The following is a 22,501-nucleotide window of genomic DNA, read 5'->3' as shown; positions in this document are numbered from 1 at the left end:
CCAGGGGCGTATTAAGGGACGACAGATTGAGGGTAACGGCCGATGGGAAAATGGTGGTTTCGGTAAGGTTTGCGGGGCGGGGTCAGCCACCATAAACGTGGACTCTTTTTTTGGCGTCTTCTTGCATTCTTTGTTGCGTCCTTCCACTTGGTGAGGTACGAGTCGCGTCGCACCTCATGCAATGGCTCAGAGGGAGGTTTGCGCACCAATTAGGAACAGGAGCGCAGAGAGGTATCAGACGGCCATTGTGCCCGGACGGCCTCTATAAATTCCCGTCTCCCCCGGCTGATCAGCAGGATGTTGTGCAGGATGTTGGAGACGGAATAATTGCTGGAGATTTGAATGGCAGCCCGGCTAATAATCATGTAATTACCGCCTTCGCTGTCACAGGAACCTGCCTGTGGGGGAGGGGGCATTCTGGGTATTTGGGGGGGGGGGTGCTGGTTCAGCATTCTGATTAACACTTTCAGGACTGACGTGAATGATGTGAATTGTTTTGTCGTGAAATGCGAACCGAAGATGGAGCCACGTTCTCGGCCACATTACTATTAATGAGCAACTGAGGATTCCAAAATGGCCTCACTCTGGTTCAGTGATGTCACCGCTCTCCAGGGATTGGATAGGCTGCATTGTCAGTGATGTCATCGCTCTCTAGTGAATGGATAGGCTACATTCTCAGTGATGTCATCGCTCTCTATGATTGGATAGGCTGCATTCTAGGTGATGTCACCACTCTCTAGCGAATGGATAGGCTACATTCTAGGTGATGCCACCGCTCTCTATGATTGGATAGACTGCATTCTAAGTGATTTCATCCCTCTCTAGTGAATGGACAAGCTCCACCCTCAGTGATGTCACCACTCTCCAGTGATTGGATAGGCTGCATTCTCAGTGATGTCATCCCTCTATAGTGAATGGATAGGCTGCATTCTCAGTGATGTCATCGCTCTCTAGTGAATGGATAGGCTGTATTCTCAATGATGTCATCCCTCTCTAGTGAATGGATAGGCTGCATTCTCGGTGATGTCATTGCTCTCTAGTGATTGAATAGGCTGCATTCTTAGTGATGTCATCGCTCTCTAGTGAATGGATAGGCTGAACTCTTGGTGATGTCACCGCTCTCTAGTGAATGGATAGGCTGAACTCTTGGTGATGTCACCGCTCTCTAGTGAATGGATAGGCTGAACTCTTGGTGACGTCACCGCTCTCTAGTGAATGGATAGGATGCATTCTCGGTGATGTCACCGTTCTCTAGTGATTGGATAGGCTGCATTCTCGGTGATGTCACCGCTCTCTAGTGAATGGATAGGATGCATTCTCGGTGATGTCACCGTTCTCTAGTGATTGGATAGGCTGCATTCTCGGTGATGTCACCGCTCTCTAGTGAATGGATAGGATGCATTCTCGGTGATGTCACCGTTCTCTAGTGATTGGATAGGCTGCATTCTCGGTGATGTCACCGCTCTCTAGTGAATGGATAGGATGCATTCTCGGTGATGTCACCGTTCTCTAGTGATTGGATAGGCTGCATTCTCGGTGATGTCACTGCTCTCTAGTGAACGGATAGGCTGCATTCTCGGTGACGTCACCGCTCTCTAGTGAACGGATAGGCTGCATTCTCAGTGATGTCATCGCTCTCTAGTGATTGGATAGGCTTAACTCTTGGTGATGTCACCATGGAATTTCTGACCTTTTATTCGGTGTCTCCCGTCTATTGGTTCGATCGGTGTCGGAATTATTGTCGATATTAAGAAGAAAGCTTTGTAACCGCCCTTCTTTCATCTCTGTAACAGGAAGTTCAGACTCCGCTTCCTCTTTCTCAAGGAAACTCATGTCACCTCCCCGAGCATTACCCAACAACTGGCCTCCGGTTTTTCTTGATAAGCTTCGCATTTCTCCATCGATGGAAGCGTCTGACGTCATCATTTTCCCTGTGCGTCCCGCAATCCGATTCCTGAGAAGTATTTACAGAGGTCTAGATGGGGGGCTCCGGGGGGTGGGTAGGTGACACGGCCGGGTAGGCAGGAAACCTTTTGACTCAACTTCCTCTCTGAGTCGAGATCGGGGGGGATTCCGCAGGACACGGTGATTCTGGTAAATACATTTTTTATTAGCTTTGGAAATTTCACCTCGTCTTTGGGAAATTGTGTCGATCGAGCCCCAAATCTCCGGGGCGTCTCTGGTGATACTTTACAGTGAGTTGTGGTGGCGGCGGTCGCGGTGAGCTCTGAAAAACGATCGCCATTCTACACTCAGGTATAGATCCAGTATTTATACCCCGGTCTGCTTTGCCAAAAAGATTGTTCCACCGAGAACCTATATTTTTTGGTTCACAAGATGCTGTGTGGTTGAGACTCATTGGCGTCTTCCCAGTTGGAGGTGGTGAGAAGCCAGGGAGTTCTTGGCCCCATCCACCGGCTGCAGCAACTATGACGGGTATGCAGAAAGAGGAGTGAGACTCCTTTACTCCCCTTTTAATGGCCTCAGTAGATAAGGCACGGAGCCAAGATGATGCCCTTTAATGCACCCATATCTGGCACCAAGGACCAAGGTGGGTGGACCACTCTCAACAGGTATATATTTTCCTAACCAATCACCTTCGTTCCAACATCTCCCACCCACTCGGCCGCCCCCCCTGAGAAATCGGGCCTGTCCTTGGTGATGTGGAGGCATGGGGCCCATCACTGACGAGCGTTGGGTGGGCGGTGGTCAGAAAAAAAAATGCTTGAAGGCCTTGCATATGGTGGTCATTCATAGGCATGCAAATTTATGCAATGAACGTTCAGAAAATAAGGCGTCCAATCAGGTTGCAGCTTCAGTTGCCCACCATGAGAAATCGGGCCTGTCCTTGGTGACATGGAGCTATGGGGCCCATCATTGGCCAGCATTGGGTGGTGGTCAGAAAGAAAAACGCTTGAAGGCCTTGCATATGGTGGTCATTCATAGGCATGCAAATTTATGCAACGAACATTCGAAAAATAAGGCATCCAATCAGGTTGCAGCTTCAGTTGCCCACCCTGAGAAATCGGGTCTGTCCTTGGTGACATGGAGCTATGGGGCCCATCATTGGCCAACGTTGGGTGGGTGGTGGTCAGAAAAATAATGCTTGAAGGTCTTTCATATGGTGGTCATTCATAGGCATGCAAATTTATGCAACGAACATTCGGAAAATAAGGCGTCCAATCAGGTTGCAGCTGCAGTTGCCCACCCTGAGAAATCGTGTCTGTCCTTGGTGACGTGGAGGTATGTGGCCCATTACTGGCCAGCGTTGGGTGGGTGGTGGTCAGAAAAAAAAATGCTTGAAGGCCTTGCATATGGTGGTCATTCATAGGCATGCAAATTTATGCAACAAACGTTTGGAAAATAAGGCGTCCAATCAGGTTGCAGCTTCAGTTGCCTGCATCATCGGCCGATAAAGTCCACAACGTTTATGGTGGCGGCTGAACGAGATCAAGACGCCGTCACATTGGTTCCAATTAGGCAACTATGTATCTAAAATCCACGATTAGATTCATAGGCATGCAAATTTATGCAACGAACATTCGGAAAATAAGGCGTCCAATCAGGTTGCAGCTTCAGTTGCCCACCATGAGAAATCGGGCCTGTCCTTGGTGACATGGAGCTATGGGGCCCATCATTGGCCAGCATTGGGTAGGTGGTGGTCAGAAAAAAAAATGCTTGAAGGCCTTGCATATGGTGGTCATTCATAGGCATGCACATTTATGCAACGAACATTCGGAAAATAAGGCGTCCAATCAGGTTGCAGCTTCAGTTGCCCACCCTGAGAAATCAGGCCTGTCCTTGGTGACGTGGAGGTATGTGGCTCATTACTGGCCAGCGTTGGGTGGGTGGTGGTCAGAAAAATAATGCTTGAAGGTCTTTCATATGGTGGTCATTCATAGGCATGCACATTTATGCAACGAACATTCGGAAAATAAGGCGTCCAATCAGGTTGCAGCTTCAGTTGCCCACCCTGAGAAATCAGGCCTGTCCTTGGTGACGTGGAGGTATGTGGCCCATTACTGGCCAGCGTTGGGTGGGTGGTGGTCAGAAAAAAAAATGCTTGAAGGCCTTGCATATGGTGATCATTCATAGGCATGCAAATTTATGCAACAACATTTGGAAAATAAGGCGTCCAATCAGGTTGCAGCTTCAGTTGCGTGCATTATCGGCTGATAAAGTCCACAAAGTTTATGGTGGTGGTTGAACGAGATCAAGACGCCGTCACATTGGTTCCAATTAGGCAACTATGTATCTAAAATCCGCGATTAGATTCATAGGCATGCAAATTTATGCAACAAACATTCGGAAAATAAGGCGTCCAATCAGATTGCAGCTTCAGTTGCCCACCCTGAGAAATCGGGCCTGTACTTGGTGACGTGGAGGTATGTGGCACATCATTGGGCAGTGTTGGGTGGGTGGTGGTCATAAAAAAAAAGCTTGAAGGCCTTGCATATGGTGGTCAGTCATAGGCATGCGAATTTATGCAACGAACATTCGGAAAATAAGGCGTCCAATCAGGTTGCAGCTTCAGTTGCGCACATTATCGGCCGATAAAGTCCACAACGTTTATGGTGGCGGTTGAACGAGGTCAAGACGCCGTCACATTGTTTCCAATTAGGCAACTATGTATCTAAAGTCCGCAATTAGACCCCCTAGCTGAACATCAACTTGACGGCCGTCCGATTCCCGCCTCCGCCAACGCAGCAGGTGCCGGCGGCCAGGTGGTGCGTTTTCCAGAAGTTGGTGACAGCGGCAGTTCTCTCGTCTCCTCTGCAGAGATGTTTCGGAGGGTGGTCCCTGGCACAGTTGATGCGGTTGTCATGGTTATACATAGCGAGATGTCTACATGTTCCAGGAATTTTTTTCTCTCTCTCTCTCTCTCTCTCGTGTCGGTGGATACTGCAGCATTCACCCAGAGATGCAGCATCAGCCTGGTTTCCGCAGCACCTCCGTCTACGGCCCCGTGCGGGCGGACGCCCTCGCCGCTTCTGCCGCCCCTCGCCGGCTGCAGACCATGAGCTGGAGGGCCAAACGCCCCAGCGAGCGTACGACGATGGTCATGATGGTGGGTTCATAGCTACTACTGACCTAGACCTGGACCTAGTCTATCTCTAGATACCGACCTTCAGGGGATAGGCACAGTTGACCGTTTCGGAAGAGGCGGACGCGGTTTGCGAAAGGAAAAGCGCCGAAAAGATTTGAGAACCGTTAACGATCTCCTTATTTTTTTTTCCATTACAGAATAAAGAGAAGGAGAAGATGAAGGACGCCAAGGACACGCGCTACACCAACGGGCACCTGTTCACCACCATCACCGTCTCCGGGACCACGATGTGCTTCGTGTGCAATAAAAGCATCACGGCCAAGGAGGCGCTCATCTGTCCGAGTAAGTAAATGACCCCCCCATACCTAACTTGTTGTTACTGACATGATCGCCCCCCCCCCCGAAAAAAAACGGCGGACTGTGCGTTCTGGAATGCAGGGTCCAAAAGCCGGTAATTGGCTTTGCCTCGGTTATCTGTGCCAGTCCGAGGAGCGCGTTTATCTTCCATTAAAAGATCAGCGCGTAGGCGTGGAAGGAAAAACGGCAGCAGATTTGTGTGTTTAGCTCGTGTGTGTTTGGGGGACCCCTGCAGGCTGTGTGCATAAAAATCCCGAGACCGCGCGTCGGCAAGATTGCTGCAGGATACGGTTAACCCTTTCCCGGGGGAAGACTGCGTAGAGACGCGGGGCTCCGCCCACTCGCGGCCGTCCACGCTTGATGCTGCTGCATTTGTAGACATTTCTCGGCTTTGTTTTGGTGTGTGTCGGGAAGCTGAAAGTCATCGGCCTCCGAAAATTGGCGGTTTGACGGGAAAAGTTTTCATGAGGTCCATGGTGCAAGTAGATATTGTACTTCCGATACGTAGCTGACGCGTGGAACGATCGTGAGGGGGGCAAAACCGTACCGGGCAACCTGAAATGAAACCGTTTTAACCCAAATTTCAGCCCAGCTGGCCACGCATGGGACAACTGGATGGAACCATCGAACTGTAGGTGTAATATTTTGCCGAAATCACCAAGATGGTGGTTACCTTCACTCTCAAAGAGATGAGATAGGAACGGCTCTGATCCAACCGAGGGTGGGGGAAGGGGATTGAAGGGGGGGAATCCAGATTTTGATGAAAACGTCGTTCTTTTTCTGTTCTTGTATTGAAACAGTCAATTTATCGCCCAGTTTCGGCTTTACAATCCATGAAATTCTGGTGGAACGGTTCGATGGAGTTCATGGTGGGAACTCGTATTTTGATTGCTTAGTTTGTGGCGGTTATGTGAGATTCCTGGTAAAGGGGAAGTGTTTGACATTGGTTGTTGTGTGTATGGTCAGCTTGACTGCTCACCCTACCACTAGCCCTGAACCCAACCTCAAACATTTCTTCTAACTCGGGGGTCCTCTAGCTTGGTAAAACTGTTCTTCAGACTTTAGGGGAGCTGGACAGTCACCAGTGGGAGTAGACGATGCCTTGGTGTCAGTGGGAGTAAACCGTCCCCTAGGTCCGGTGAGGCGAGGCGTGGAAGTAAAACAATTACCCATCACCTGTGGTCAGTGGGAAGCAGAAATGCTTCACCCTTGGTGGCAGTGGATGGAACAGTGACCCATCATTGGTGACATGGGAGGAATATGGACCATCATTGGTGACAAGGGAGGAATAGGGGCCATTATTGGTGACATGGGAGGAACGGGGACCATCAATGGTGACAAGGGAGGAATAGTGGCCCTCATTGGTGACATGGGAGGAATGGGGACCATCATTGGTGACAAAGGAGGAACGGACACCATCAATGGTGACATGGGAGGAATAGGGGCCATTATTGGTGACATGGGAGCAATAGGGACCATCATTGGTGACATGGGGGGAATAGGGACCATCATTGGTGACATGGGAGGAATAGGGACCATCATTGGTGACTTGGGAGTAAAAGGGACCATCATTGGTGACATGGGGGGAATAGGGACCATCATTGGTGACATGGGAGGAATAGGGACCATCATTGGTGACTTGGGAGTAAAAGGGACCATCATTGGTGACATGGGAGGAATAGGGGCAATTATTGGTGACATAGGGCCCATTGTTGACAAGGCAGAAACAGAGACTATCATTTGTGACACACAAGGAATAGGGCCCATTATTGGTGGCAAGGGAGAAACAGGGCCCATCATTGGTGACACAGGAAGAATAGGGCCCATCATTGGTGACACGGTAGGAATAGGGCCCATCATTGGTGACACGGGAGGAATAGGGCCCATCCTTGGTGACACGGTAGGAATAGGGCCCATCCTTGGTGACACGGTAGGAATAGGGCCCATCATTGGTGACACGGTAGGAATAGGGCCCATCATTGGTGACACGGGAGGAATAGGGCCCATCATTGGTGACACGGGAGGAATAGGGCCCATCCTTGGTGACACGGTAGGAATAGGGCCCATCCTTGGTGACACGGTAGGAATAGGGCCCATCATTGGTGACACGGTAGGAATAGGGCCCATCATTGGTGACACGGGAGGAATAGGGCCCATCATTAGTGACACGGGAGGAATAGGGGCCAACATTGGTGACACGGGAGGAATAGGGCCCATCGTTGGTGACACGGGAGGAATAAGGCCCATCGTTGGTGACACGGGAGGAATAGGGCCCATCATTAGTGATATGGGAGGAATAGCGCCCATCATTGGTGTCATTGAAGTTATAGGGTCCATCATTGGTGACATGGAGGGAATAGTGCCCATGATTGGTGACGTGGGAGGCCTAGTATCCATCATTGGTACCAATAGGAAGCATAGTGCCCAACATTTGTGTCCTGGGAGGAATACCCAATTGTTGGTTTCAGTGGCAGAAACTGTGCCCATCACCAATGTCATATGGAGGAATCGTGCCCCGTCGTCGGTGTCAGTGGGAGGAATGGAGCCCCATCATTGGTGTCATATGGAGGAATCGTGCCCCGTCGTCGGTGTCAGTGGGAGGAATGGAGCCCCATCATTGGTGTCAGTGGGAGGAATGGAGCCCCATCATTGGTGTCAGTAGGAGGAATAGTGACCCATCATTGGTGTCAGTGGGAGGAATAGTGCCTCATCATTGGTGTCAGTGGGAGGAATAGTGCCCCATCATTGGTGTTAGTAGAAGGAATAATGCCCCATCATTGGTGTCAGTGGGAGGAATAGTGACCTATCATTGGTGTAAGTAGAGTGAATAGTGCTCAATTGCTGGTGTCAGTGGGAGGAATAGTGCCCCATCCTTGGTGTCAGTGGGAGGAATAGTGCCCCATCCTTGGTGTCAGTGGGAGGAATAGTGCCCCATCATTGGTGTCAGTGGGAGGAATAGTGCCCCATCATTGGTGTCAGTGGGAGGAATAGTGCCTCATCATTGGTGTCAGTGGGAGGAATAGTGTCCCATCATTGGTGTCAGTGGGAGGAATAGTGCCCCATCATTGGTGTCAGTGGGAGGAATAGTGCCCCATCATTGGTATCAGTGGGAGGAATAGTGCCCCATCATTGGTGTCAGTGGGATGAATAGTGCCTCATCATTGGTGTCAGTGGGAGGAATAGTGCCCCATCATTGGTGTCAGTGGGAGGAATAGTGTCCCATCATTGGTGTCAGTGGGAGGAAGGATTGTGCCCATTGTTGGGGCCCGTGCCAGTCACTGGTCACTGGAGGAATAGCACCCTAGTATTGGTGTCACTGGGAGGAATTGTGCCCCCAAACCCAGCACAGGGGCCACATCTACCCTGCTGCCCACAATTTCGGGACCACTGCTGTCCCTCAACCTGACCTTACAGTAGATGTAATCACTATTACTACTTTCCCCTCCCCCTCCCCCACTATATATATATTGACCACAGACAGTACACATTTCTCCGCACTGTCCACTGACATAGGAGATCTCTGACACCTCGTATCCATCTGACACCATGGATGTCTCATGTATGTACGTCCTCCGCGCTCCGTCCCGCCACGCGCTCCCTTCAAGCTCCCGTCGCCCTCCTGCGCTTCGCCGCGGCTCCTCTCTCGCGCCCTTTCCCCGGTCACATGTTCCCGCGGGCCGCGCTTTACGCCGCGAGGAAGACGCTCTTTGATGTCTCGCTCCGCATGTAACGGCTCAGTTTACAGGTCCCATCTGGCGGCGGTCACACGATACGCCCAGCAGCTGGCGCTGGAATTAACCGTCTCCCACCTTCGGCCAGATCCCTGCTGGGAAATCCGTTCCCAGCCTCCTTGCGGTTAATGAGGTTGGGGGAGGGGAGGGGGGGGGGGTCAGTCACACATTATAGTGAAGGGGCCTCCAGTCCTCACATCTTCCGTTGGGTGATTTGCTGACTTGCTGGAAGTTAAAATGGGGCTCGCAATCAAAAGACGGGAAGGAGAGGGGTGTCGGCGCCGGGCTCGGGACGAAACGTGTCCGGGAGATTCGGGTCTTTTGAATGTAGCCGTCGGTTGCAGCGCCTACTGGCAGTGTATCACCGAGCAGAGAATTGCGTTGGGCCTCCTGGAGGTGCCAGACGTTGGCAATGTGGGATCTTTCAGAACGCGCTGTTCTACGGCACGGTACACGTCCAGAAATGTGTCTGAACCCCCCCCCCCGCCCCCCGCCATCCGGGAATATATTCGTGTTACATATGGCAGGCAGATCGAGGCGCGCGGCGCGTCACTCCGACTGTACAGATTACTAATCCCGCCATCCAGGCCGAGACGCCGGAGTCTGTGGGAGGATTGCTGCGGGAATATATGGAACATCTACAGAGTCCAACCACCCACACATGGGGGGGGGGGGGGCGGTGGGAGGGGGGAGGGGGGCGCCATTCCTGATACGTCATTATATACAGTCACTGTGTCATTGTTCACAGAGCTTCACCTTCTACCAATAACAAGCCGTCCTCGGGCTTTGCCTGGACTGAGATGATGTCATCGGTCTGCTGCAGGCAGGAGGAGGCATTTCCTCAGTCTCCCCTCCCCCAGTGATCAGACTGTACATTGTAACTTTGTAGAAGGAGGAGGAGGCATTTCTTCAGTCTCCTCCCCCAGTGATCAGACTGTACACTGTAACTTTGTAGAAGGAGGAGGAGGCATTTCTTCAGTCTCCCCTCCCCCCAGTGATCAGACTGTACATTGTAACTTTGTAGAAGGAGGAGGAGGCATTTCTTCAGTCTCCTCCCCCAGTGATCAGACTGTACATTGTAACTTTGTAGAAGGAGGAGGAGGAGGCATTTCCTCAGTCTCCCCTCCCCCCAGTGATCAGACTGTACATTGTAACTTTGTAGAAGGAGGAGGAGGCATTTCCTCAGTCTCCCCTCCCCCAGTGATCAGACTGTACATTGTAACTTTGTAGAAGGAGGAGGAGGCATTTCCTCAGTCTCCCCTCCCCCAGTGATCAGACTGTACATTGTAACTTTGTAGAAGGGGGAGGAGGCATTTCCTCAGTCTCCCCTCCCCCAGTGATCAGACTGTACATTGTAACTTTGTAGAAGGAGGAGGAGCCCTTTCCTCAGTCTCCCCTCCCCCAGTGATCAGACTGTAGATTGTAACTTTGTAGAAGGAAGCATTTCCTCAGTCTCCCTTCCCCCAGTGATCGGACTGTACATTGTAACTTTGTAGAAGGAGGAGGGGGCATTTCCTCAGTCTCCCCTCCCCCAGTGATCAGACTGTAAATTGTAACTTTGTAGGAAGTCGCAAGGAGAGAGGGCACAACAGGGGCTGGTCTGTGTCAGACATTTGTGTACACAGCCAAGAACTGCACAGGCTCCAGGATTGTCATCTCTGAGCCGGACCAGGCAGAGGCAAAACAAAAGGCAGCCACTTGTGTATTGAAGAGGGGTATAGCTCACCACGTGGCACCACCCCCAGCCAAAAAACATTGCACTGCCAACCCCCATGAAGAGCACTGCACCCCCCATATGAAGAGCATTGCACCCCCCCATGAAGAGCACTGCACCCCCCATATGAAGAGCATTGCACCCCCCATATGAAGAGCATTGCACCCCCCCATGAAGAGCACTGCACCCCACACCTATATGGAGACTCCACACATGAAAAACACTGCCCCCCCCACACACACACGAAAAAAACTTTGCACTACCAACCCCCACATAAAGACAATGCACCCCCTACCCCCATGAAGAACACTGCCCCCCTCCCACATTTAAAGCACTGCACCCCCTCACATGAAAAACACTCCCCCCCCCCCCACCCCATGAAGAAAATTGCACCCCCCCACATGGCAAGGGTTCGGATCATTACTAGCAACCCAAGGAGGAGACCCCTGTAGGCAAGAAGATGTCTGACAGACTGTGGGGGAGGGGACATTAGAGCGTAAGCTCCTCTGGTACAGACTGATGTGACTGTGGGGGAGGGGACATTAGAGTGTAAGCTCCTCTGGTACAGAGACAGATGTGACTGTGGGGGAGGGGACATTAGAGTGTAAGCTCCTCTGTACAGAGACTGATGGGACTGCGGGGGAGGGGACATTAGAGCGTAAGCTCCTCTGGTACAGAGACTGATGTGACTGTGGGGGAGGGGACATTAGAGTGTAAGCTCCTCTGGTACAGACTGATGTGACTGTGGGGGAGGGGACATTAGAGCGTAAGCTCCTCTGGTACAGACTGATGTGACTGTGGGGGAGGGGACATTAGAGTGTAAGCTCCTCTGTACAGAGACTGATGGGACTGTGGGGGAGGGGACATTAGAGCGTAAGCTCCTCTGGTACAGAGACTGATGTGACTGTGGGGGGAGGGGACATTAGAATGTAAGCTCCTCTGGTACAAAGACTGATGGGACTGCGGGGAGGGGACATTAGAGCGTAAGCTCCTCTGGTACAGAGACTGATGTGACTGTGGGGGAGGGGACATTAGAGCGTAAGCTCCTCTGGTACAGAGACTGATGGGACTGTGGGGGAGGGGACATTAGAGCGTAAGCTCCTCTGGTACAGAGACTGATGTGACTGTGGGGGAGGGGACATTAGAGCGTAAGCTCCTCTGGTACAGACTAATGGGACTGTGGGGGAGGGGACATTAGAGTGTAAGCTCCTCTGGTACAGACTGATGGGACTGCGGGGGAGGGGACAATAGAGTGTAAGCTCCTCTGGTGACTGGCTCAGTGTTCTCAGTACAGCGCTGCGGTCTATGTGACCGGAATGGCGGCGTTCCCCTCTCGCTGTGTCGGTGTCGCAGCTCCCGGGATGTTGTATCTCCGTTGAGCCGGCTGTAAGATGACTCCGGCAATGATATAACTGGGATGGTGGGGGGGTCGGAGGATGGGGAAGGGGGGGGGGGGGGTCGGAGGATGGTGGTGGGGGGGTCGGAGGATGGGGAAGGGGGGGGGGGTCGGAGGCTGGGGAAGGGTGGGGGGGGGGGGGGGTGAAGGCTGGCCGTGGTTCCGGTGTCCCAGAATCTCCACCTGTACTGGGTGTCTGCTGGGAACAGCTGCGTCGGTCAGACACTTAATGCGATCCTTGTGTTCCCGGAGGCGACATCTGTACCCGGAGACAGCTGCCCAAATCCTCACAGAGGGGTCACCGCTCAGCCACTTGGCAGCTCCTTCGGCTGTTTATAGGGTCAGTTATAGGTGGAGCTTAGCGAGTCACATGGCGTCTTATATGTCTTAGACACTCCAATGGAGAGATTGCCTATAATGAGAATAATGTACAGACCCCGGAACTCGGCACAGGGATGGTGGGAACCCCTCATAATGGGCACGGCGGGTGTACAGACACGGGAACTCAGCACAGGGATGGTGGGAACCCCTCATAATGGGCACGGCGGGTGTACAGACCCGGGGACTCAGCACAGAGATGGTGGGAACCCCTCATAATGGGCACAGCGGGTGTACAGACCCGGGGACTCAGCACAGGGATGGTGGGAACCCCTCATAATGGGCACAGCGGGTGTACAGACACGGGAACTCGGCACAGGGATGGTGGGAACCCCTCATAATGGGCACAGCGGGTGTACAGACACGGGCACTCAGCACAGGGATGGTGGGAACCCCTCATAATGGGCACAGCGGGTGTACAGACCCGGGGACTCGGCACAGGGATGGTGGGAACCCCTCATAATGGGCACAGTGGGTGTACAGACACAGGAACTCAGCACAGGGATGGTGGGAACCCCTCATAATGGGCACAGCGGGTGTACAGACCTGGGAACTCAGCACAGAGATGGTGGGAACCCCTCATAATGGGCACAGCGGGTGTACAGACACGGGAACTCAGCACAGGGATGGTGGGAACCCCTCATAATGGGCACAGCGGGTGTACAGACCCGGGGACTCAGCACAGAGATGGTGGGAACCCCTCATAATGGGCACAGGCTCTATAACTCTCCCAATCTCCTCCTTCGGCGATCATTCGCTGTAAATACTCTCTATGAGCCGTGGGAGGGGTGAAGAATACAGGAATCCTTGACCTGGGATTTTTTTGCGAAGCCGCAGGATGACCCTCCCCGGGTTCCGGCCGTCGTGGCGAGACGGGGATGACATCACTCGGCCTCTATCAAGGTTATTGGACTCAGCTGACAGCTTGTGATCCGGAGCTGCGAAGGCCGATTCCCGTCCCAGATCTCCTACAAAGGGGCCCATTGTGAGCTCCAATCATCCCATTACCGACCCTGCGCTCCTACTGCGCGTCCCCCACCCCCCAGATTCTGGCGGAGGTCCCCCATCCCCCCCCCCCCAGATTCTAGCGGAGGTCCCCCATCTTCCCCCCCCAGATTCTGGCGGAGGTCCCCCATCCCCCCCCAGATTCTGGCGGAGGTCCCCCATCCCCCCCCCCCAGATTCTAGCGGAGATCCCCCCCCAGATTCTAGCGGAGGTCCCCCCATCCCCCCCCCAGATTCTGGCGGAGGTCCCCCATCCCCCCCAGATTCTGGCGGAGGTCCCCCATCCCCCTCCCCCAGATTCTGGCGGAGGTCCTCCAACCACAAGCGCCCGTTGGCCATAAAGGGGTTAAACCTTCAATGGCAAAAAAAAAAAAATTCAAAGGGCCCCATTGATGGGTTAAGTGTCACAGTAACGGCCGCTTGGCCTGGTGGTGACAACGCTTCGGAGGTGTCCCCGCGACGATGGCGTCCCCAATATGGCCCATGGAATATTCCGGCTGAGCTTCCTTTTGGAAATGCCAGTCCCCCGGCCGTCATGTCAGTCCTTTGAGTGTCGACTTTCCTGGCTCCTGTTGTTTTTGGGGTCAGGGCGCTAATGAAGCCGGAGGATGGGCATGACAGCCGCGCAGAATACAACTCCCTCTTGGTGCGGGTCATTTCCAGGGATGTCCTGCTGCTGGGCCACCAGGGGGGGACCCGTCCCTCCCTCCCTCCCCCCCCCCCCAATCCAATCTCTGCATTCTGTGTACTGGTGAGTGACAGGTCCTCTTTGCGGAGTTCAGGCCGGAGCTGTGCCGCGCTGCACAGGGAGTGGTTTCCGTTCTCTATATATACACGGGGAGGAAGCCACTTCCCTGCCAGAAATTAACCCCCGAGCTGCCGCCCGCCGCCTTCCTCGCTGCTGCGTTTTATGGCGTTTTTGTCTCTCTGGTTCCAGATGGAACGGCCGCAATCAGATTGTACCGTCTTTAGATCTACCACCAACTAGGGCCTTCTACTAATTGCATCCGTTGTTTAGGTTTGTCCTTCGCAGAGGTTGTACAATCTGATTGTATGGTGTAGGGCTGGCTGATTCGCCTCTCTTGATTGGTCCCAGCACTTGCCGAAGAGACTGAGAACCAATCAGAGCTCAGCAGGCTGTAGCTGCGTCCCTATTATACTAAGATCTAGTGAACACTTTAACTGTCCAATTGCAGGAAATGTAAACCGTTTGTGGACGATGTTTACATCTCGGTGTGGATTCCCAGACATCGGTCAGTTCTGTGTGGAGCAAACACACGAGGGCACCTTCAGGGCATCCATGATTAGGTGACAGGCTCCTCTTCTCTTGTCTGGTGACAGGTCCCTGTCTCAGTGCCTGATGCCTCTGGTCTAGAGATAGGTCCTCATCCCCTTCCTGTCTCCCAGTACCTGATGCCTCTTCTCTTGTCTGGTGGCAGGTCCTCATTCCTTTTCCCTCTCTCAGTGTATGATGCCTCTGGTCTAGAGACAGGTCCTCACCCCCTGCTTGTCTCCTAGTACCTGATGCCTCTTCTCATGTCTGGTGGCAGGTCCTCATTCCTTTTCCCTGTCTCAGTGTATGATGCCTCTGGTCTAGAGATAGGTCCTCACCCCCTGCTTGTCTCCTAGTACCTGATGCCTCTTCTCTTGTCTGGTGGCAGGTCCTCATTCCTTTTCCCTCTCTGTGTCTGATGCCTCTTCTCCTGTCTAGAGACAGGTCCTCATCACCTGCCTGTCTCCTAGTACCTGATATCTCTTCTCTTGTCTGGTGACAGGTTTTCATTCCTTTTCCCTCTCCCAGTACCTGATGCCTCTTCTCATGTCTAGTGGCAGGTCCTCATTACTTTTCCCTCTCTGTGTATGATGCCTCTTGTCTAGAGACAGGTCCTCATCACCTGCCTGTCTGCTAGTACCTGATACCTCTTCTCTTGTCTGGTGACTGGTCCTCATTCCTTTTCCCTCTCTCAGTGTCTGATGCCCTTTCTCTTGTCTAGAGACAGGTCCTCATCACCTGCCTGTCTCCTAGTACCTGATTTCTCTTGTCTGGTGACAGGTCCTCATTCCTTTTCTCTCTCCCAGTACCTGATGCCTCTTCTCATGTCTGGTGGCAGGTCCTCATTCCTTTTCCCTCTCTCAGTGTCTGATGCCTCTTGTTTAGTGACAGGTCCTCATCCTCTGCCCGTCTCCCAGTACCTGATGCCTCTTCTCATGTCTGGTGGCAGGTCCTCATTCCTTTTCCCTCTCTCAGTGCCTGATGCCTCTGGTCTAGAGACAGGTCCTCATCACCTGCCTGTCTGCTAGTACCTGATGCCTCTTCTCTTGTCTGGTGACAGGTCCTTATTCCTTTTCCCTCTCCCAGTACCAGATGCCTCTTCTCATGTCTGGTGGCAGGTCCTCATTCCTTTTCCCTCTCTCAGTGCCTGATGCCTCTTGTTTAGAGACAGGTCCTCATCCCCTGCCTGTCTCCTAGTACCTGATTCCTCTTCTCTTGTCTGGTGACAGGTCCTCATTCCTTTTTCCTCTCACAGTACCTGATGCCTCTTTTCTTGTCTGGTGGCAGGTCCTCATTCCTTTTCCATCTCCTAGTACCTGATGCCTCTTCTCTTGTCTGGTGACAGGTCCTCATTCCTTTTCTGTCTCCCAGTACCTGATGCCTCTTCTCATATCTGGTGACAGGTCCTCATTCCTTTTCCCTTTCTCAGTGCCTGATGCCTCTTGTCAAGAGACAGGTCCTCATCCCCTGCCCATTTCCCAGTACCTGATGCCTCTTCTCTTGCCTGGTGACAGGTCACCATTCACTGCCCGTACCTTGGTGCCCAATGCCTCTTCTCTTGTCCAGTGACAGGTCCCCATTCCCTTCTCCTCTCACCTTACCCAGTGACTCTTCCCTTGTCCAGTGACAGGTCCTCCTTCTCCCTACCCCTAGTATATCTTTTCTTGTCTGCTGACAGGTCCTTATTCACTTTTCCCTCTACTAGTGCCCAATGCCTCTTGTCAGGTGACAGGTTCCTCATCCCCTTGCCCCTTTTTTGGTACCCAGTGCCTCTTTTCTTGTTCGGCAACAAGTCATCATTTCCCGCTCCTCTCCTGTTACCCTGAGCCTGTTTTCTTGTTTGGTGACAGGTCACCATTCCCTGTCCTTCTCCTGCTTTCCAGTGCCTCTACTTGTTCAGTGACAGGTCCTCATTCCTTTTCCCTCTCTCGTTGCCCAATGCCTCTTGTCTGGTAACATGCCCTCCTTCCTTTCTCTCTTTCGGTAATTGATGCCTCCTGTCCAGTTACAGGTCCTCTTTCCCTTTTTCCATCCTAGTAATTGAAGCATCTTGTCTGGTCGAAGGTCCTCATTCTCTTTTCCTCTCTCAGTACCTGATGCATCCTGCCCAGTGGCAGGTCCTCATTCCCTTCTCCTCTCCAAGTGCCTGATGCCTCCTGTCCAATGGCAGGTCATCATTTTCTTCTCTCCCAGTGTCTGATGCCTCCTGTCCAGGGACAGGTCCTCATTCCCTTTGCCTCTCCCAGTGCCTGATGCCTCTTGTCCAGTGGCAGGTCCTCATTCCCTTCTCTCTGTCCCTGATGCCTCTTGTCCAGTGGCAGGTCCCCATTCCCTTCTCTCTGTCCCTGATGCCTCTTGTCCAGTGGCAGGTCCTCATTCCCTTCTCCTTTTGCAGTCCCTTATGCCTCTTGTCTGGTGGCAGGTCCTCAATCCCTTCTCCTTTCTCAGTCCCTGATGCCTCTTGTCCGGGGACAGGTCCTCAGTCCCTGATGCCTCTTGTCTGGTGGCAGGTCCTCATTCCCTTCTCCTGTCTCAGTCCCTGATGCCTGTAGTCTGGTGACAGGTCCTTATTCCCTTCTCCTCTACCCATAACTGATGCCTCTTGTCCAGTGACAGGTCCCCATTCCCTTCTCCTCTCGGAGTCACCAATGCCTGTAGACTGGTGACAGGTCCTCATTCCCTTCTCCTCTCTCGGTCCCTGATGCCTCTTGTCCAGTGACAGGTCCCCATTCCCTTCTCCTCTCCCAGTCCTCGAAGCCTGTAGACTGGTGACAAGTCCTCATTCCCTTCTCCTCTCCGGGTCCCCGATGCCTGTAGACTGGTGACAGGTCCTCATTCCCTGCCCCTCCCCTGGCACCCAGCACATCTTCTCCTGGGACATTCCATGGACGGGTGACCATTCCTGACCTCACCATCCACACACAATGACCCAATCTTATGGGCTATCATGGCCAGTAGGGGTATGGATGAATGCGGCCCGGGTGAGGCGGCACTCGTGTACCGGGTGACTGAAGGGTGGCAGAGAGGATTCTGGGAAACCACAACATGGCCACCACACATGATGCTGCGCAGCGAGGTGATAGAGGGGTGTGGTGGCGGCGCACAAGCAGGAGGGTGTTATAGAGGAAGTAATACATATGTATAGAGGGAAGCCGCCACTTGAGAGTTGAAGGGTCCTAGACATGGAGATCTTCCCCTCGTAGGTGAGGTCTGCCTCCGTGCCGCCGGCTTGTATGTAGGAAGCCATTTTCCCGAATTGGTCTCCCTCAGATTTTGGGGACATTTCATGTCATTCTGGTTAGAGAAGGCCAATATCTGAGGCAGAAGGCCGATGGCTGAGATGTTTGTAGGATTGAAGGACAACCTCCGCCAGGGGCGGACTGACAACTCATGGGGCCCCCGGGCAATAGGGGATCATGGGGCCCCTGTGTCCTTGCCCAAACTCAAAGCCTATGAAAAAGGTACCAGGGGCATCTCATGGGGCCCCCTACTGACCCCGGGCCCTCGGGCAGTGCCTGAGTTTCCAAATGGTTAGTTCGCCCCTGGCCTCCGCTCACTTCCAAGGTCGGTAATCCATTTTTCGGTTCAGTTGCTGCGAATGTCTTGAATCTGCAGAGTTGCCACACACCAGCCGAGATCCGGATCAGGCTTGCAGTGCCTGCTTTTGGAGAGGGGCGAGGGGGAGGGTGAGCTCACAGGAGCCAGGGGCAGGGCCACCAAGGCGGTGATGTTCACATAGGTTGGGTAGAAGGAGGGGCGGAGTCTAAAGAATTTCAGGCATTGGAAAGCGCGGTCACGGCCCATTTAGGGGAGGGTCTAGAACCTTCATAACGTACAGATTCCAGCAAATAAAATGGCTCGGTTCTGTGTTTTGGAAATCAAGTTCTGTGCCCCCCCCCCCCCCCCCCCCAGGTCACAGCGATGGAATGTTCTATAGGAGAAGTGGGGGGGGGGGGGGGGAATAAAACTTTGTAGAATTAATTGTCTCCTTCTCTCCCCAGCATGCAGTGTCACCATCCACAACCGCTGCAAGGACACCCTGCCCAGCTGTACCAAGGTCAAACAGAAGGTAAGTCCGTACGGTGCCCATTATAGTGCTGGGGGGGGGAGTGAGGAGGGGAGAGAGTGGAAGAGGGGGAGAGATTGTGAGAGTGTAAGTGGGAGAGAAAAAGGGAATGAATGGAAGAGAGCGTGGAGGAGGGGAGATGGAGGGGGTGGAAGAGGGGAGATGGAGGGGGTGGAAGAAAGGAGAGAGTGGAAGAGGGAGAGAATGAGAATGACCAGAAGAGGGGATAACGGGAGAGAGAGTGGAAGAGGGGAGAAAGGGAGAGAGAGTGGAAGAGGGGAGAAAGGGAGAGAGACTGGAAGAGGGGAGAAAGGGAAAGAGAGTGGAAGAGGGGAGGGAGTGTGGAAGAGGGGAGGGAGTGTGGAAGAAGGGAGAAAGGAAGAGAATGAGAATGACTGGAAGAGGGGAGAAAGGGAGAGAGACTGGAAGAGGGGAGAAAGGGAGAGAATGAGTGGGAGAGAGAGAGAATGAGAATGACTGGAAGAGGGGAGAAAGGGAGAGAATGAGTGGGAGAGAGAGAGAATGAGAATGACTGGAAGAGGGGATAAAGGGAGGAAGAGGGGAGAAAGGGAGAGAGAGTGGAAGAGGGGAGAAAGGGAGAGAATGAGTGGGAGAGAGAGAGAGAATGAGTGACTGGAAGAGGGGATAAAGGGAGAGAGACTGGAAGAGGGGAGAAAGAGAGAGAATGAGTGACTGGAAGAGGGGATAAAGGGAGAGAGAGTGGAAGAAGGGAGAGAGAGTGGAAGAGGGAAAGACGAAGAGAATGACTGGAAGAGGAAGGGGGAGAGAGAATGAGAATGACTGGAAGAGGTGAGAAAGGGGAGGGAGAGAGTGGAAGAGGGAGAGTGAGTGGAAGAGGGGAGAAGGAGTGACTGGAAGAGGGGAGAAGAGAGTGGACGAGGGTAGAGGGAGAGTGACTGGAAGAGGGGAGAAGAGAGTGGACGAGGGTAGAGGGAGAGTGACTGGAAGAGGGGAGAAGAGAGTGGACGAGGGTAGAGGGAGAGTGACTGGAAGAGGGGAGAAGAGAGTGGACGAGGGTAGAGGGAGAGTGACTGGAAGAGGGGAGAAGAGAGTGGAGGAGGGTGGTGTCTCTGTATATATAATCGTACACACAATCAATGAGCAGCAGTTGACCCTGGGTTGTCCTCCTTCTCCTCTCCTGTACAGCAGCAGAAGGCGGCGTTCATAAAGAACAATAGCGCTCTCCAGAACGTATCTTTGCGGAATAAAAGTAAGTACCGTCCCCCGTGTGTGCCGAGATCTGCGGTCGGCATAGATATGGAGACTTTATTCTGGGAAATGATTTTATGCCGCTTTGTGCACAAATAATGAATGACTGCCCTCCCAGCAAGCTCCGCCCATTTTTAACATTGGGTCCGTCCAAGGTGGGAATAGTTCTGCCCCCCTCCCCCCCATGCGGGAGACTCCTGGTTAGCCTGCTGCATTGATTATAGGAGACCTCTTCCATGGGAATACCTCGGGCTGCCATCACCTACCGCTGGCCCTGAGAGCACGCATGGCTCCATGTTGGTTCTGGATCTGTGAGATGAGAGCAGCCAGGAGACTGACCACCCCGGACTCTGGTACACTTCAGATAGGCTGAACCAGCAAATTGTTTGCACCTCTGATGCTAGAATGCCACCCAGAGGTTGTAACTGGAAGTGCATGCAAGGAGACACCCCAACCACGTTGACTGAAAGCCAATAAATGAATAAACGTGAATTATCTCATACTTTCCTATGTAAGACAGATTGTGCAGATATTGGTTGGATCTTTTTTTTTCACCGATTTTTTTTTGTTTGTTTTATCTTGTTTTGTGCAGCCACTACATTAAGGGAGAGACCCAACTCCGCCATCTACCCGTCTGACAGCCTCCGCCATTCCCTGCTGGGATCCAGACGTGGGCGGCCATCTTTGTCCCTCTCTAAAAGCGTCTCCACCACCAACATAGCCGGGTGAGTCCTCCTTTTCTTTATCCACGCCCTTCCCACCACTCCGTACTGTCATCCAAAGATGGCCAATTGTTTTCTAACCAATAAAATGGCTCCTCAGACATCAAGATCCCCCTATCAGGTCTGACTGCTAGCTTTTTTTTTTTTTTTTGTTACACATCAAAGTTTCCCATATGGGAGAAAAAATACATTTGAAATATATTTTAAAAATATTCTTCCCAAATATATTGACATATATTTGAAATACTTCAATTCTGGCCGTGTTCAATATATTTCAATAAATATATATATACATATAGAGAGAGAGAGATCAGACAGACGTTGAAATGCGTTTTTATTACAAAATATATGAAAAATATTAAAAAATACTTTTTCAAATATACTGCATATCTTTAAAAATACAAATCTACATTTTTGGAACGCATTTACCAATATATGTTATATATGTTTTTATATGTTAAAAAAAATCTGATGAATATATTTAAAAAAATATCTTTTTAAAAATTTTTCATATATTTTGTAATATATAAAAAATGCATTTCAACATACAGTGTGTGTGTATATATATATATATATATATATATATATATACACACACACACATACTGTACGTTGAAATGCATTTTTTTATATATTACAAAATATATGAAAAATTTTTAAAAATACACTTCAAATATACGGCACGTCTTTAAAAATGCAAATCTACATTTTTGGAATGCATTTACAAATATATGTTATATATGTTTTTATATGTTAAAAAAAAATCTGATGAACATATTTAAAAAAATGTATTTTAAAAAATATTTTTCATATATTTTGTAATATATAATAAAATGCATTTCAACATACAGTGTGTGTGTGTGTGTATATATATATATATATATATATATATATACACACACACTGTATGTTGCAATGCATTTTTTATATGGAATGCATTTACAAATATATGTTGTATATGTAATATATGTTTCTATATGTAAGAAAAATCTGATGGATATATTTAAAAAATATATACTTTTCAAAATATTTTTAATATAACTTGTAATATATAAAAAATGCATCTCAACATACAGTGTGTATATATATACACACACACATACACATACACACTGTATGTTGAAATACATTTTTTATATATTACAAGATATATGAAAATATTTTTAAAAATACATTTCAAATATACTGCATGTCTTTAAAAATGCAAATCTACATTTTTGGAATGCATTTACAAATATATGTTATATATTGTAATATATGTTTTTATATGTAAAAAAAAAATCTGAATATATTTTGAAAATTATTTTTTATATATTTTGTAATATATAAAAAAGGATTTCAACATGCAGTGTATATGTGTATATATATATATATATATATATATACTGTATGTTGAAATGCATTTTTTATATACTACAAAATACATATATAATGACATATATTTGAAATACTACATATTCAAAGTGTGTGTGTGCATGCGCCTTTCAACATCAAAAATGTAATAAGAACTGTCTGTGCTGCGACATAGCAATGAATAGGATTCAAGAATTCTGCAGCCACCCTGTCCCGGTATGGGACTGACT

At 50.8% G+C, this 22,501-nt stretch overlaps 1 protein-coding gene across 1 annotated transcript in view; it reads left to right on the top strand.

Annotated features, from left to right (window-relative positions):
* The first annotated feature begins 4,935 nt into the window (after positions 1-4,935).
* ARHGEF2 (Rho/Rac guanine nucleotide exchange factor 2) overlaps positions 4,936-22,501 on the top strand; it is a 41,575-nt gene continuing 24,009 nt past the window's right edge. The window contains exons 1-5 of the mRNA XM_089667386.1: positions 4,936-5,068; positions 5,245-5,389; positions 18,902-18,969; positions 20,134-20,197; positions 20,789-20,921. Coding sequence (XP_089523512.1) covers positions 5,018-5,068; positions 5,245-5,389; positions 18,902-18,969; positions 20,134-20,197; positions 20,789-20,921 — 461 coding nt within the window. The 5' untranslated portion in view covers positions 4,936-5,017. The remainder of the gene's footprint in view (positions 5,069-5,244; positions 5,390-18,901; positions 18,970-20,133; positions 20,198-20,788; positions 20,922-22,501) is intronic.

Source organism: Staurois parvus, unplaced genomic scaffold (genome assembly GCF_062004578.1).
Source record: "Staurois parvus isolate SC_StPar_1 unplaced genomic scaffold, SC_StPar_1.0 ptg003233l, whole genome shotgun sequence".
In the NCBI taxonomy this organism is placed as follows: Eukaryota; Metazoa; Chordata; class Amphibia; order Anura; family Ranidae; genus Staurois; species Staurois parvus.
Note: the sequence above shows the minus strand (reverse complement) of the source record. Positions and strands in the feature narration are given on the sequence as shown.